Here is a 17,678-nt window from a genome sequence, read left to right on the forward strand (position 1 = left end):
GGTTTCCGGTGCCTGAGGATACTACAAACAGCAAAGTGTACTGACTCCTGGGGATTGGTTTAGAACTCAGCACAGTACTTGACACATAGTAGGTTTTCATGAAATACTTACAGAGGTAGTAGGGCATGAACTGATCATTGAAACTCAGTTGATGATTGGGGGGGGGGGGGAGATGGCTCAGTTGGTAACATGATTATAGCACAAGCATGGGGGCCTGAGTCTGGACCCCAGCACCCAAGTAAGAACCGCGGAACATTGTGTGCTTGTAATCCCAGCACTGAGGGAATGAAGACGGGGAGGTGGGGATCCTTGGACTTCCCTGACCAGCCAGTCTAGCTGCATCCCTGAGAGACCTTTTCTCAACAGATAGGCTAGAAAGTAATTGAAACAAGTACCTCCCCCGTTGACCTCTTTTCTCCATACACGTGAGCACACATACATGCGTGTGTGCACTCATCCACATTTCATCCATGCTGCGTACCCAGTGTGGTCTGATCATCAGGGCAATCTTGCAAACAGAATTTCCTGAGCAGCAATCCCTGTAGCGAATCCAGTGCCATGTGTTGAGTGTTCTACCTGAGCTGGGTGCTGGAGACTTGGCCTAGGAGGAGTGACACATTGTCTGGAGTACACCAGGTACTCCCAGAAGGGTGGCCCCAGCCCTATGGCGTTGGTGGGAGGTGCTGGTGGTGCTGTCTTAGCAGTGCCCAGAGAACAATGCACAAAGACAAGTTAAATCTAGCTGGGGGAGGGGAGCGAGTCAGTCCTCCCGACAGGAAGTGATTTTCAAGTAGCCATGGGGGATGGGGATGGCAAAGCCAAGAACTAATTATACCACTATGGAAATGCACCATGCAGAGGCCTGTCCTGGTGCCATCTTGAACATGCTTACCCCAAGATGGTCACCCCTTCACCTTCACTGAGGTGCCAGATCACTTCAGCCCCCTCTTATCACAGAAAGGCATTTTCTTCTTGGAGATCAGGCATCCAGGACCCAAGGAGCTGTTTTTCCTCCATTGTGCAAGCATGACAAATCATTAATTTTTGATTGATTTGCTTAGAATTATGGGCGCCCCAGCATTCTTTCCGCCACTGAACAGCTGTATAACAAATGAATATATCACAGTGCACAAAAGATTGGAGATCTAAGAGAAGCAATTACATTGGCCACCCTCCCCCACCTTCACCCCTTCCCAGCCGGGAGGAAATTTTTATCAGGAATTCCTCAAGTGGCTGAACAAAAATGAAAAGAAAAAAAAAAAACCCTTTTCCTAATTGAATTAAATCTTCGTCTCTGTCTTTTACAGCTGATCTCCAAACACACACCGGTTCTCCACATGTTTGGTTGGGTTTTGTCCATCCAGGAAGAATCTTTAAGAATAGAATCTCAACTTGTGAACTGAAACCAAAATGAAAAAAAAAGAGAGAAAAAAAGAAAGAAAGAGAGAAAGAGAGAAATGCTCTCTACTCCGATTTCTTTCTTTTTTTTTCTTTTTTACATTTTCTTTTTCTTTCTTTCTTTTTTTTTTTTTTTTTTTTTTTTCGGTTGCTGCTATGCCTTTAAGATTTTGGAACTGTACCCGTGCACTAAATGTGACCTCCATAACTTTTAAATTAAGAATTTATGCTGGCTTGAAATTTATGAAATATTTCAGCATGAAAGAAAGCCTTTTTCCCTCAGGAAAATTGAGCAATAAATCACAGCGCTGTGGATTTACTGCCCTAGAGCCAGCGAGAGATAGGATTTTTTTTTTTTGCTTCATTCTGAAAAAAAAAATGTAATCATATAAGACAGCTTAGCTGCTGTCCTCCCACTCTCTAGAATTTTTAATTTCAGCTGTTTCTGCTTGGATTTATTTCCAATATTCCTGCTCGGCTTTTCAATTTCCTCAGTTATTAAATTTTAATTCAGTGCATTAGCATTTAAATTAAAAAAGGGTTTATTTTATCGAAATCGTTGGCCAGCCCCCATCCCCGTAGCACACGAATTGCCTGTTTCTGCCATTTGCACAAAATGTGAAATGCAGCTAATGTCTTACAACTTACATTTGCACAAATTTAGAAATAAAATTTCTGGGTTTGGAATAATATTTTCTTTCCAAGAAAACCCTTAATAAGAGAATGGAAAAGAACATCTTAACATGCATCTGGGAAGGGAAAGGAGGGAGGGAGGAAACCAAAACTAGCCTTGCCCAGGTACTGGAGAGAATCTGGGGGTGAGGAATGGAGGGAGCTGGGAACGAGGGCGGGGCACCAGATAGGGGCTGGAGGGCCGCCATGTCTACCCCCAGCCAGCAAGAATCAGGAGGAGGCTTCCCCCATAGGCCATCTCTTCTATATCTCATTGGTGGTAGAGGTTGGGCCAACTCAACATAGAGAGGCAGAGGTGGTATGGGGCTGGATGTGGGGTTGGCTTTACCCTCAGCGCCTGCCCCCATTTTGACCCACAGAGAGTGTCAGTTTACAAGAAGCCTGCCTGAGGTTCACAGTTAGACACAGACAGAACCAGAGTGAGAGAAGCCGAAAGGAGGGGTCCTTTTGGAGCACATAGTTTCTCAGTAGAGGATCACACTGTGATCATAGCAATCACGTTATCTAAGCTGTTGCAACTTGGGCCCTACCTAGGCTTGAAGCTAAACTGTACTTGGTGTCATCTGGGCCATTGGAGATAGTCTTGGGGTTGTGGTGGTCTGGTAGAACCTATCGAGCTGCCACCTGAGCAAGGGATTCTGGGCAGTCCAGGATGGTTCTGCAGTTTGTGCAGACCATTCTGCTTTCCCGAACCTTGGTTTCCTAGGCTCAGTAAGTGTTGGCCTCTGGGACTGCTTCTGGGGCTGCTGAGTCCACACTAAATATGTTTACATATGTGACCTTATTTATCTCAGCCTCATGCCAGTCACGAAAACTATGCTTACCATGTGCTGCTGCGATAGTGACATATTGTCTTGGAGTCTCCCTGCTGTGTCCATTGCCCATCCACCCTTCATCTTTTCCCAGCACTACCTCATGGTCACGAATGGAAGAACACTCCCCGGTCTAGATAGTCCTTCCTTTAGCAGCTCTGGTACCTGGTGCCAGCCAGCATCCCCCACCCCACCTCGGCCCCATTCTCTGCAAGGACTTGTTTCAACAACAGTTTGAATAGTTGGAGACATTTTGTCTTTGTCACTCATTTTTACAAAACAATCAGGAGTGACTTCGAGCTATATGGAGCCACCAGTCAGCGACTGAGAAATAGCTGAGAACTGTCACTTGTGTCCACACAGAGCATCCATCCTCTCTTCCTGCTACACCCTCACTGTGTTGGACCTAGCCAGCCTGGCATAAAATCGTGATAGGAAGGGCTAGAGAGATGGCTCAGCGTTTAAGAACATACTGCTCTTGCAGAGGGTCAGAGTTTAGTTCCCAGCACCCACAGATGGCAGCCCACAACTACCTGTAACTCCAGCTTCAGGAAATCTAACACCTTCTGACCATCACAGGCGCATGTATATATATGTGGTGCTCATAAACTCATCAACACACACACACGCATAAACAGAAATAATAAATCTTTAAAAAAATTGTTGAAAAAGACAATGTTAGAAGTGTATGTGAAATATATAACTCCATACTCAGAGGTCAACCTGAAAGGCAAGAGATTATTTGGAATTTTACAATTTCTTAAAAACCCTCAGGATCAAACGTCTTCTGCTTTGTAGGACCTGAACACAAAAGCAGCCTTATATCAAGTCTGAGGAATGGGGTGTAGGGAAGAGGCCGTAGTTGATCCAGTTCCTTTGCTTACATGAAATGGCAGACCTCTTTCCACTTCGTTTCTTCTGAAATCACAAGCTGTCACTCTTTCCAAACCATATGTACGTGGCACCTTCCCTGCCTTTAAACTGTCTGTATTTGACTGTGTGTGGTGATGGGGACCTCCACAGTGCCACTTGGCTCTTCCAAAATATTGGCAGAGGACAAAGGATTCTAGGGCTGAGAAGGGTGGCTTCTGGAGTGTCCCTGGTCTGGTCTCATAGCTGTGGGACTTTGGATAAACAAAGTCTTTGAGCCTTTGAGTTGGGACCCACTGTGGGCATTACAGGGGAGGAGTGCCCTTCACTGACACTCACGGAGAAGTCGGCAAGGGAGGACCCAGCAAATGCTGGAACTGAGCTGAGAGCCAGGAATGGGCTCTGTGGAGAAGCAGGAATGTCACCACTACTTGCCTATTACCCCGGAGGGCTGAATGTCACTACTGGACTATCTGGTGTTTTGGTTTGGTTTGGTTTTAAGAAAACCTGGGAACATGGGCTTTAGGGGATGAAACTCTTGTTATGAATGGATGATTTGTTCAAATCAAACCCAGACTGTGGTCTCGCCAGGTTTTAACCTCTCGTAGGCACGCATCAAAAGGCAGCTGCTGTTTTTACTTTAAGGCTCCACACAACTTAGAAAGCTTGGGCACAAAAAGATACTGACCTTTGAGCAGTAGAGATTGACCCAAGGGAGGAGAGGTTGTCCCTCAGGAGTGCATGCAGGGTGACTGTGTGTGTGTGTGTTATCATAGAAATAGCAGGTGCACCACAGACCCTGCCAGGAGGGCTTGAAAATGTGTGGCGTGTGCAGTGGGCACTGGGGCACAAGTTCTTGCACTTCAGACACGTTCTCCTCGAATTACTATGGTTGCTGGTATTTTGAGAACAGTACCCGTAATCAGTGGGAGTGGGATCTTGGCACTGTTCACTTTCCTGTAGCCTCCTTTAGTCTCTGGGCCAAAGTCTTCCTGAGTCCGGGACTAGTAAGAGTCATGACCCCAGGACATTGTCAGTCAGGCCTCCTAAGACAAGAAGAAGCCCCCAGGGCTGTAGTCTCTCCATTCGAACCAGAATTTTCCGATTTGTGAAAATTTCATTTGGTCAGCTTGATCTCCCCACCCCCCTCACCCTAAATAAAAAGATTAAGAGCTGGCCCTCTCTTGCTTTCTTCTGCTCATAGGGTTGGGGGGACAGAATATTTTAACATAATGGGATTTTTCCCCTCCGGTTGGTAGGAATAAATCTGCAGCCACTGTTTTATTGGAAATCCCAGCTGAAAATAAAAACAGAGCAATTCAATCTCAGATTTAACTAGTTACTTACTCCTGCCGCATCCCCAGGGCATGTGGTTGCTGGCTTTGTGCTGGCAGTGGGGGTTTGTGCTGGCAGTGGGGGTTTGTGTTGGCAGTGGGCTCTCCACTGGATTTAAATGGCCAAGCAGCTGTGAGTAGGCAGGTGTCCTGACTCCCTCTTGCCACTGGGGACAGGATCTTTTGCCTGGAGGAATGGAACAGTTTGTGGCCCTGACTCTCTGGAGACTATTCTGTGGGCACCACCCAGGGTGGTAGTGGTACCCAAAATCTGTATCTCCTGCAGTGACTGATGGAGGTGTTCTGGGTTTCTTTTGCAGGTGGACGGAGCCAGTGCACCTGGAAGGAAAAGCGCGGTTAACAGGTACATCCCTCGCCACACCACATCCCTCCCTGTCCCAAGTTTGACCACTGGAAAGAGGAGAGGCACCCATGCAAGCTCAAGTATACGAGCTGTTGGGCAGTTTGTCCCATGCGCCCTCTGTGGGTATCTCTGATGACTCATTGGAGAACTTAGCCAGTGGCTGCTTAAAAAGTTGGGGTGAGCACAGCAGGGGAGCTTAGTCAATATAGTGTCAACTTTAGGATACCCCAGAAGTATGGCACTCCCGGGCCCACATACTTGGACTTATTTTTCTGAACCCATCACTTCAAAGCAAGGCTATCCATGTGCTGGACAAGAGGTCCATCCTTACCCTTGAAGTTGGCAGGAGACGTGAGAGGAAAGCTAGAGGAGAGCTGGGTTGGTATTGGCAGAGAAGGGAGAAAGACATAGAGGCCTAACCATAAGGCCCAAGCTGTGGTGTTGCCCAGTTGGCACTTGGTAAAGTGAGCACTGGTGCTGCACCCATGTCTTGGGTAAAGCTCTAGTGATCCTCTGACCTTTGTTTGAGGCCTTGGAGGCAGAGGAAAGGAAACCACAGAGACGAGAGGTGGCTTCCTGGCACATACAGTTGGGGGTCACCTGCTGAACCAGGAGCTCATATTTTGATTGCCACATGGCAAAGTTTGCCTGTGGGCCCCCAGAGAACAGTTCTTTAAAATGTTGAGGGTTTTGGGAGGTGCGGGGTTGTGGGGAATGAATGCTCTTTCTATGGCCAAATTTACCAGGAAACACTGGAATAGACAATGTCAAGCAGATTTTTTTTTTAATTGCTGTGGGACATTTTAGCCTTAAATGTGATTATGTGCTTGCTTGGGAGGGGAAGAAAAGAGGAGAGAAGGGATGGTGATGTCATGTCTGTTTCTTAGATCTCATGAACCAAGAGACCCTGTTATTGAGATTCACCTACTTAATACATATCCCTTGGAACACCCTTTAGAAATCCTTGGGAGGTTTGTTCTTTGAGCCGAAAGGCAATAGGTTCAGCTTTGTTTCTGAAGACTTTTGCAGGGTGAACTGGCCATCATGACCCCAGGAGGGAAGTCCCTTTAACCCACATGACCTCGTAGGGTCAAGTAGATATTTTACATAATGCAAGAGTCAGGTAAGTGAGGTGATGCAGGAACAGGGTAGAATGGAGGAGAGATTTTTTAAAAACTTATGTTTCTATGATAAAATATTCTGACAGAAACAGCTTAGAGGAAAGAGCTAACAGACCAGGATGTAGTTGGCTGTGGGGAAGCCGGTGTAGCAGTATCCTGAAACAGCTGGTCAAGAGCTGGTGGGGGAGGGGAATGAAAATACACATGCTCATTCACTCGCTTATTTGTGCTCAGTTTGATTTCTGCACTTTTATACAGTTTGGGACCCCCTGCTTAGGGAATGGTACCACCCACAGTGGGCTGGGTCTTACCATACAGTTCCCCACAGATGCATACCCACAAGCTAAGCCAGTGTAGACAATTCCTTAGTTGAGACTCTCTTATCAGGTCATTCTAATTGTGTCAGGTTGACAATTGAAGAGGTCATGTTGTTGAAGCTGATCAGGCCAGGCCTGTGAACATTGGTGGTAAACACTGGTGGCAAAGCTTATAGCCAGCAGTACCCAGGACACACCTTTCCTGGAACCTGGTAGTAGACTTTGTATGTGAGTCTGTGGCCTCCAAAGCAGTGGCTCCCTTAGCTCTTGAAAGTTCTCTTGAATCAGAAGCTCAGGACTGGAAGGGTCGTGGGAATTCATATCATCTACAGTCTCACTGTACATGTGAGGACACTGAGGCCATGGCAAGGAACTATCCTGCTCAGGGCCACCAGAAGAATGAGTGACTGTGCCAGACCAGAAAACTTACCAGAGATAGTGCCTTCCCCTTTCCTACATTCAAGTGAGGGTGAAGTCAGCTCTTTCTACCTTCTTCCATGTCTGCCTTGCACCGTCTGTGGTAGGCCTTGTGCTGTGTGCTGTGTACTTTGTGCTTTGATGGATCAAGGGGCAATTGATCCAGCCAGCTTGTGTGGCTTCTCTGTGCCAGGCCCTGTTCTAAGTGCTGGGTCCACAGCCGTGCAGGGCAATGAAGCTCCATCTACGCTGTCATCCCAATAGGGATGGGGTACTTCGCTCATTATCTAATATATATCTAATCTAATCTAACATCTCCTACTCCAGAACACATATCTGGGTCATTGTAACCAGAGCACATAGGTGGGTTTTCCCAGTGCTAGTGGTAGCAGCTGTGCATTGACTACAGTCTCATGATTATAGTCAATGGAAGAGGTGGGTCAGAATTGGTTATTGATTCTTACCCAGGAAAGGGTAGAAGAAGGGTTACATGTGATTTCCTTTACTGACCAGCTTGGGCTCTCTACCACATATATTTAGGGATTGAACCCCTTATGAGAGATGTCTTTGCATTATTCTGAGTTTTCTCTGAGAAAGCTGAGGTAGACATATTGATGGGCCTCAGGCTGCTCAATTGGAAAGATACAGGAGGTGCAGGCTGCCTCTGACTTCTCTGGTGTCGTTGCCCACTCTGGTTTCCTGCTTTTCCAGGTAGAGTGGCTTAGTTAAGAGTTCGGGGGTCAGGGTTGCTGTCTAGTGGGTAGCTGGGTATGATGGTCTAAACTTGTCACCCTAGCTACTTGGAAGGCTAAGAGACAGAAGAATTATGAGTTTGAGGTCTACCTGGGTTGCAGAAAGAGTTCAAGGCTAGCCTCAATAACTTAGGGAGACTCTATTTCAAAACAGAAATAAGATAGGAAAAAAAGTGAGGGTTCCCAGGTAAGTATTACGATTCTGTGATTGGAACTAACTGTATCCTCTGAACCAATGGTTCTCAACCTTCCTAATGCTGTGACCCTTTAATACCGTTCTTCAGGTTTTCATGACCCAACCACAAAATTTTTCTTGTTGTTAGTTTCTAACTAATTTTGCTACTGTTATGAATTGTGAGCTATATACCTGTGTCTTCTGATGGTCTTAGGTGATACCCCCGTGAAAGGGTTCTTGGTCCCTGAAGAGGGTTGCGACCCACAGGTTGGGAACCTCTTCTCTAAATGACCAAACAGTGTGGCTGTTGAGTAGCTTAGTGTCCCCAGGATTGACTGACATGTTAAAGCATCACTTTAGCTAATGTCTCTAGAGAATGTGATCCTCACCAAATGGGATATAGTGGACACTGGGGATTTGAGCTTACTGAGCTGGCTTCAGATGGAAAATGAAGGTTTGAAAGCCTTTCCCCCAAAGTGAAGACTAAGTCTGGAGAGCCATGGGCAGAAATGACCTTGAAGAATGGACAGCCCACGCTCCCAGTCTGTCAGGGTTCCCTTCTATTGTTCCAAATGCCCTTTAATCCCCACTCCTTCCTTTTGGCCTAGAATACACAATTTTGTTATTTTTCATGAGGGCCTCTGGCTAACCCCCAAAACCAACAGCATGGGCTGCTAAGGAATTAGCAGTTAAATTGAGGGGGACAAGGAGAGGCAGCGTTCCCAGTGTTAAGGAAGAGACAAGTGTGGTTTGCCGTACTTCCCTGTAACCGAAGCCGAGCCGCTTTTACAAGCCCAGTGATCCAGTGCTTGGGCGAATGTTGATCTGACTGATGTGCAGGCTGCTTGCTTACATATGAACCGCCACAGAAGCTAGACGTACACCTCCACAGCTGCCAAATGCTGCTTGTTCTAAGGGGCAGAGGGCCTTAACCGCAAAGGTCTAGAGGAAACTTGGGCTTCATAATTAAGCAGATGCAAATAGCTCTTAGTGTACTGTCTTGAAGAACTGTGCTCATTTGGCCTGTGGAAGGTTTTCAGAGTGGAAAGCTCCTAGTGATTGAGTCAAACCCTCTGGACAGCTAGAGATCGGAGAGGATCAGCCCACTCACTGCATCCTTGTGGCAGGTACAAACGGTCCCAAAGATGGGAAAGCCAGGTCTCTCATCCATCCATCCATCCATCCATTCATTTATTCATTCATCCATTCATTCTGTAAGATACCAAGTGCCCAGGTTCTAATGATACTGCAGTGGGCACAACAGACTGCAGGCCCAGACCTTGAGAAGTTGGGGTTCTAGTGAGACAAATATGTAAAGTGCCTGCTTGTGGGATCTAATGAAAATTATGGTGGAAAGATCAGGGAGGGTGGCAGGGAGACTGAGAGGACTGCTACCTCTTCAGTCTGGGGGCTTAGTCACGAACGTCACCCGGGAGGTGACACTTGACCAAGGACGTGAAAGAGACCAGACCTGGCGCTCCTTTGAAGGAAGTGTTGTTCAGCCAGAGAGAACTACCGGTGCCAGGCCCTGCCTGCAGCTGGGCATGTCCTTTGCATTCGCATAACATCAAAGAGAGCAGTGTGGCTGCCTAGTCCTTCAGACACGTTGTTAAGACTTCAGCCATTACAGCACTCAGCATCAGGAACCAGTAGAAGTTTTAAAGAGAGGTGACATGCTATTTGATTAGAAAAGGATCATTTGCCTTTAAATGGGGAGAAGTATGGGCAAAGATGTTGTAAGAGCTACTGCTATATAAGCGGCTAATATCCCTGAGTGCCAGCATCCACGGTGGGTCCTAGAAGGAAGCTCTACAGACACCAGAGGACAACTGTAAGAAGGAATTAAGACTTTATTGCATATGTAAAATAAAGTGTACAACATTGACATAAATGACAGTAAGAAGGAAGAAATAACTTGATAATATATTGCTTGAATATAGTCTGTGATGAGCCATCTGTAATATAAATCATAGAGAAATCCTATCATTAATTTTCTTATTGCTGTGGCCAAACACCTGACAAGAAGCAATGTAAGAAGAAAAGGGTATTTTGGCTCATGGTTTGATGGTGTAGTCTATCAGGAAAGAGGAGGCAGTGTTGGCAGAAATAGTTCCAGGTTCAGACCGACAGGGCTATAGAAGATAGGCAAAGAGATAACACAGGATGGGCTTGTATTTTGAACTCCGAGTCACTGACTGAGAGAAGCCTACATCTGAAAACTTACAGCCTCCTGCTTAGTCCCAGAACAGTCCCAGACTGGGCAGTCATGTCTGCATAGTTCCCTCTTCCTGACCTTGGCATTCCTTCATTCCTTGCTTGCTTCTTGTTTGCTTGACTGCCTCCTTGCATGCACATCTTCCCTGTCCTTGCCCTAGCCATGTGAGGGCCTGGGTTCAGATCCTGGCGTTGTCTCCTCCTGTGTGTTACCTGACCTCTGTGTATTGGTGCATTTTATTTACCTCGACTGTACAGTGGAGGTTGTGTCAGTTCCTCACCTCAGTGTGCTAAGATGTGTATGCCCTCTGCACAAAACCTAGCTGCAGTAGGTGATCAGTGAGCATCTATTTCTGTAGATGTTTACCATTGAGGCTTGGGTAGGGGAGAGGGTGAGGTTGGAGCTTGGTTGCCGAGGGCCCCTTGGGATCTGGTCACTGTGTCTTGATATTACACATACCTTCTTTTCTCCTCAAAGCACCGACGATGGTGGTGCCTAGTCTCCTCCTTCAGAGCCAGTTGAAGATGTCCAAGTGAGAGTAGATGGCTTTGGGCTTAGTGGAGTCTTACCTTGAAAGCTGAGGCCTTTTACCAGTAGCTTCTGTAATCATGACCATGTGTGTGAGCCTGCATAACCATTCTTTAAAAAGTGGTTCTTGTTAGCATACTGATTTTATGCCCTAAAATAAAGGTTGTCCCAGACAAACCTGTTTCACTAGCACCAACGTTTCCCAGTGACCTTCAGTTGGCACTAGAGAAAAGCAATGGTGTGGATGGATGGGATTCCCTGAGCACTGGCTTGCTTCAGTTGGAGGCTTCTGCCTCTGGATCCAGGCTTATGACAGAGCTTAGTGACAGAGCTTGGATTTGATGCCCAGGAATGGCTCTTATCCCTCTGCCAGACTCTAGGCAAAGTGGGGGTCCTGTATCCTCTCACACACTAGGTCAACGCTAAAGTTTGCACCCTGGCTCCAAGGGACTGGTTGCTTTACTGGTATGCAGAGTTCACTCATTGCTTCAACAGTTACTGTTAAGTCTACACTGCGAGTAGAGCGGATTCCTGTGAATATTCATATGCAACTCTTGCTGTCCACTGGAGACAGAGAAATGCACAAGCTCCCTCACAGGTATCAGGACCAAAGGTTACTTTCACTAAGGGGCATTGAGCAGGGTCTCCTGGGAAGTTTGCTTGAGTCTCTCTCCTGAATCACGCCATGTGTGTACCGTGAGCAGGTGGGGTGGGGGTTCTTCCTGAGAACCTGACTCTGCTGATGGGAGAAGATGCACCCTCGCTCAGCTGAAACTTGCTCACACACTATTCAAAGCATGGTGGTAACGGAGGTCCCCTGCTCCACAGCTCCCTTCTGTTCCCTTCCTGTCTGTTTCTCTTGCAGTGTGTCTCTACTGTCTGCCTCATCTCGCTGCTGGCTGGAGAGCAGCCATGCTCACCACTCCTTTGTTTTTATTGGGGCTGGAAATTCCTCTGGTCCCTTCATGTAGAAAGCGTTCCACCTACGGGCTGAGGTTGATTGACCTTCATTTTCATAGTCTGAGCAAAAGTCACATTGTGTGTCTCCTGTGTAGGGACTAGAGAAAATGACTACTTGTTGGGTCCCTGATATGGACAGATGCTTGCGTGGGAGAAAGGCTGTCCAGGACTCCCACCCACCCCAAGGATACTGAATCCTATGATACTCAGGTCCCATCTGTAAAAGGTGCTCTATATGTTTGTAACCTCTGCATGATCTCCCATATGCTTTGAATAGCCTCTGGGTTATTCATAACTAGTACAGTATAAATGCTCTGTGATTGGCTGCTAGCCTGTACAGCTTAGGAAGTCAAGGGATAAAACTCTATCCTTGCCTAACACACACATGCACGCTCGTAAACACACACACACACACACACACACACACACACACACACACATACACACAGAGTTACTTTATCACTTAGATACGATATGGACATGGAGCCTGAGAAGTCAGAGCCAGCTGTATGCAGTCACATTCTGGGTACCTCACACACACCTGGCCTTTAATCTTCTGAACTGTTTTAGCGGTCAGCGTTACCATTCCTGGTGACACACAAAGAGAGGTGCAGTGGACAGGCTAAAGAATCTAGTATTAGCTGGCTGTGCATCTAGCGTCTCATCCTCCGGGCTCTCATGAGGCTGACAGCAGGGCAGAGTCTCCTGTAGGTCTGCATGCTTGAGCGGGGTGCTCCTGGAGAGATGACTAGGTACAGCAGATGTTGGGTGTATTGCCCACTAAGGTCTGGCTGGGGACTTGGGAGGGAACACAGCAGAGGGGAGGACTACAGAGCATCTACTAGCATGGGACCAAAGGGTGGAGGAAGAGCAGCCATCCTCTGAGGACGTCTCCCTTCGCCAGTCCTAGGAAGACGTGGGCGATGGGGAGGAGGTGAAAAAGAGCTACTGAGTCAGAGCCTAGTCAGGAAATACGGTGAGTGGGAGACAGAGAATGTTGATTCTGGCGTTGAGCCCTGAGTGAAGTCTGCCCATAGAGGACCTGCCCTCTGGGGTCTATCTGAGCCTGTGTGTCCTGAAGCAGGTCTGTGCAGGGCAGACCCCTGCATGGCTTCTACTCCCTATCTGCCTCGTCAAAGGATGCTGTGTGGGCACTACTGTCTGAGGCTGTGGTCTCATTAGGTGTGAGAGCAAGGAACAGTACCCATGTGGAGCAGCTCACAGACAGTACTGCCAGGCCCACTGGCAAAAGAAGGTCACATGTTTACTTACAATGCTATAAGCACTAATCCCATGTACTAGTCAGGTCTGGGCCAGCCTCCCATGTGCCCCAGTGCCCATGAAGTAAGCTCCTAGCTTTAAGCAAAACACCCCAGTAGCATTTGTGACTTGACAGGGTCTCTTGCTATTGCCTACATTAGTTTTCAATTAACCAGGGAATTTTCTCTTAATATTTAAATCTTTATTCTGTCTCTCTGAGCGGCAATATTACTCAGTGTTGTGGCTGACTGACACCGTGCATTGAAGAAAATTAAGTGCCTAGGAATTATCTCAAAGTAATGATGTATTTATGCATTGTAGGTTATTTCGAGTTTCTAGAATGTTAAGAGTTGTTTAATACATTAACAGTTTTAATCTATTAATTTAATCTTTTCTTCTTGACTATTTATTAAAATATATCAGCCATATATGACAGGAGTGGAAGCGTAGACAATTTGGAGGGTTGTTGATGGGCAGGCAATGGAGCAAGGATTGGAAATGGGCAGACCAGCAAATACAGGTCCCAGGCTCGTCCCCTGTCTCTCCTGAGCCTTGCTGCAGAGTCCTTATCACCCTTGCAGTCTCTCAGTCAGAAGCCAGCCTCTTGGCTGTATGTCCAAAGGACACATTGTAGCAAGCAGCCATCAGGGAGCAGCATCGGGGAGAATTAGTGGTTGGCAGTGGGTACCAAGCCTGAGTAGCTTTCTCTGTGGAAGACAGGATCCCATCACTCCTCACTTGGTGTTATACCTGTATAGCTACTGTGTCTAGTGGATTCTCCATGACTCTTAAGAAGGCAGCCAAAGATGAGATCCAGTCACTGTTTGGAGTTCCTAGAGGTCCACATATGTTAATTAAGCCAACAAGTATTTTACCATCCTCTCTTCCTTTGAGAGATGAAAACTAAACCCATCCAAATAGTTCGAAGCCTCTGCTTTGGAGTCAGGCAGACCCAGGTAGCATCTTCTCTCTGTCATTAGGAAGCTCAGGGACATGTTGGTATTCCTGTCCCTGCCTTCTTTCCTGGAATGTAGACAATGCCTGCCTTGTAAGGTGCTGCACGGGATAGTGAGAGTAGCTTTCCAGTGTGAGGTGCCACAACTGGACACACATCATAGAGATCTACTCCATTGCCACACCCCACGGTGTGTGTACCGTCCACAGCATCACCACCGGCTTCACCTCTGCACGTGCTGACGTGTGGGAGCCTAGTCACTTACAGAAAGCACAGAGAGCAGAGATGTCTGGATGTTTTTCAGAGTTGCACGGAAGTCATAGGTACAGATTGGGGTTTGGAGCACGGTGTATTAGTGTGGGATAAGCCTTGCAGGGTTCTGCCTCATGAGAGGGGCCCTAACCTGCCCTCGGGGACATTTGCCATGGCAACCCCACAGTCTGAAGAGAGAATGTCACTGTACGACAGGTATCCAAGTGTTCCATTTTAGACCCTAGGGAGAATGGTGCTTCATCTAGAAGAGTAAAGGTAACTGATAATAAAGGAACAAGGTCCATTCATTCACAAAATTGGCCTCCTTGGACAAATCTCCAGCCCACAACACACAGAGGGCGGCAAGCAAGAGACATCCCTCCATGCTGTTTTAAATATTCCAGAAGTGAGACACCATCAGTAATGACAGGGATGGGCTGTCCATCGAAAGGGCTTGGCCTTATTAGGGGCTATGGGTGCTACCATTGATGCCCCCCAGTGAGCAGGCTCTTAGCTAGCATCTGCAATGTGTCCTCACTCTTCTGGGGACAGTGAATCAATAAGACCAAGTTCTGCCTTCTTGTAGCTCACATTCTAGTTGGAGAAACAGAATAAGTAAACAAAGAGATTATAGGAGATGGTAGGTCGGAAAATACTCAGGAGCAATAAATGAGCTATGAGCCTAGAATTGACTCGACCTGGATCGTCAGCATCAGCACCATTCTGTCTTTCTGTCAAACATACATCACAGCTCAGTGGAGAGGCTGTAGCCAGAAAGGGGGCATGGCTCCAGGTGGAGGTGTGACGGAGGTTGTAAGGGGAGTTTCAGGGCACACTTGGCAGGTGGACTTGATGGAACTCATGGTGGGCCTGTTGGTTGAGATGAGGAAAAGTGAAGTCAAGGATGAGTCTGGAGTCCAGGCAAGCGGTGCTGGAGGGTGGCATCTGTCTGTTAGTCAGCTCAGGGAGCTGCAGTTACAGGAATGTCTCACATCAGTACCATGAGAAGAGCTTGTGAGGCAGGACGGCCCCAGACAGCGGCTCTGCTTGCCATCTGTTTGATTTGCGATAACTATTAGAAGGTGCAGAGTAGGAGTCAAGTAGGTGCTTACATAAGTCAAACAGTGGAGTGCAGCCCCAAGCTCGAGGCGGAAACCTGAGCTTTATCATAATAAAGCTAACATATTTAAAAGTATGAAAGCTGGAGGCAAATATGGGTATGCATACTTGGCATGTTCTCGCAGGTGGAGGCTGAGACAGGTTCATGAGTTCAAGGCCAGCCTGGGCTACATAGCAGAAGCTTGTCTGAGATAAGCAAGCAAACAAAGGTTTGGCGTGTTCACAAGCTCACCCAAGGAGTGCCTGGATAAGCATAGAGAGGCCCCAAGGCTGCTCCGTGCAGGGAGATGAAGATTCCACAGAACAAACAGGCGTGGCCAGAAAACGAGTTCAGCACAAAGTTGGGGAAAGGGCTGGGTAGAGGAAAGCGGCTGAGGATATAGCATGTCGGGTGGAGACTGGGAGGGACAGTACAGGTCACTGGGCCTCAGAAAAGCAGTGGACACCAATGCCTGTAGACTGCTGAAGTGTTGCCAAGGGCAGGGTCTGTGATAATTCACTGACAGGAAGCTGTCAAGAGACTTAAGTAATCAGTGGGAGGGCAGCTTGATAGGGAATGGTGGACTTGATCTCAGTTCAGCCTCTGCAGCGGATCACAGGCCCAGGAAGGTTTGCAGTATGTCGTAGTTGATTTCAGATCCCTGCATCTGCACGACCTGGAGAGAATAAAAACAGCCTAAGTCATAGCAAGGCACTGTTTGCATGCTGCGAGGGGAGGGCTTTTCCTCTAACCAGTAACACTGTCTGTAAAACCATGAGCACCAGGGTAAATGGCACCTTTGGAGGAAGTAGGGTGGTCCTCTGGCTGCATTTAGAGGCACAGGTGAACACACAGCTTTCTGCTTATAGGGAAAGACACACCTGTGCATATGGAGTTCACTTCTGCATGGGCTTTAGATATCTCCAGGTAAAGAAACTGAACCCCAGAAGCCTGACGTGGTATCGTGGTGCTGATGGACCCAGCCACTCAGAAGGTTGAGTGAGCTCAAGTATGTAATACTGGCCTAGGCAGCATAGTGAGACCTCACCTTAAAAGGCAAAGGTTTGCAAAATCAGTCCCCGGGAGGCAACAGCAGAAGCCGGGCTCAAGTCCAGGCAGTTGATGTCTCTGTTTACAGGAACTGGGTAGAACTTCATACATTAGCATGCTTTGGTGGGATGGTAAAGAAATTGTGCCTAAGAACAACATTGTCTGGCTCAGGCGCCTAGTGTCACCTGGGACTGTCCTCCACCACTCCCAGAAATTGCATGTCTCTGGTCTTGGATCTGCTTGATGGTGTTGTCTTAGGCCGTGGGGTTTGTGATAACTGAGCAACAGTGGAAGCCAGATTGTTTTCTACTAGAGTGGTCATCATTAAGAGTCTGGTGACCACGGGTGTGTCCTTTGCTGTGAAGGACTACTACCTGTATGCAGTGAAGAGCTGCTGTGCGCTGCAGCTTGCTCTCTTCTGGGCACTGGGTTCTCTGTCTGGCAGCAGGATGTGGAGTGGGTGGGTGAGACTGGAGGAGGAAGATTGTTTCTGGGGTCTCTTGCAGAGGGCACAGGAGACTGGCCACATGCCTAGGACAGTGACCAGGAAGAAGATAAGGGAGAACTGGTGTGAGGGAGAGTCAGGTTTCCAGACTCTGCTGTTTGAAGCCATCGCTTCAGAATGATTTCTCTATAGTGTGGTTGTTTCCTGTGGCCTAGCCAACAAGTTACAGTAGTCCCCCTCCCCCAGCCCTTTCTCTGGCTCATGGTTTCACTTTCTGTAGTTTCAGAACTACATCCCCCCCCCAAAAAAATAAACAAAAAAGTTCCAGGAATAAATTGCTTGTAAATTTTTCAGTGACTTACTATATTCTCCGTGGTATTGTTGAAATCCCATGCAGAACTAGTATGTTCAGGATGCCAGTCAGAGCACAGTGTTTCCATGCTATGTGTGTCTCTCTCTCTGTGTGTGTATAGTATATGTATGTGCATGTGTATGTTTATGGTATTTGTATGGTATGTTTATGGTATGTTCATGTATATGTATATGGTATATATATGGTATGTATGTGTATATGCATGTGTATGGTATGTGTATGGTATATGTATGTGTATGGTATATGTATGTGTATGATATGTGTATGTGTGTGGTATGTGCATGTGCA

The 17,678-nt window shown here is 47.2% G+C and overlaps 1 protein-coding gene across 29 annotated transcripts in view; it reads left to right on the forward strand.

The window, feature by feature from the left end:
* Zfp618 (zinc finger protein 618) overlaps positions 1-17,678 on the forward strand; it is a 174,155-nt gene that overhangs the window by 90,539 nt on the left and 65,938 nt on the right. For all 29 annotated transcript variants that reach the window (XR_003955017.1, XM_006538286.1, XM_006538288.1 and 26 more), the window contains one exon: positions 5,428-5,471. Coding sequence is in view for 18 of the 29 variants with exons in the window: in XM_030253814.1 (XP_030109674.1) it covers positions 5,428-5,471 (44 nt within the window). In the remaining 11 variants the exon portion in view is untranslated. The remainder of the gene's footprint in view (positions 1-5,427; positions 5,472-17,678) is intronic.

The sequence above is a fragment of the Mus musculus genome, chromosome 4 (assembly GCF_000001635.26).
Source record: "Mus musculus strain C57BL/6J chromosome 4, GRCm38.p6 C57BL/6J".
Classification (NCBI taxonomy): Eukaryota; Metazoa; Chordata; class Mammalia; order Rodentia; family Muridae; genus Mus; species Mus musculus.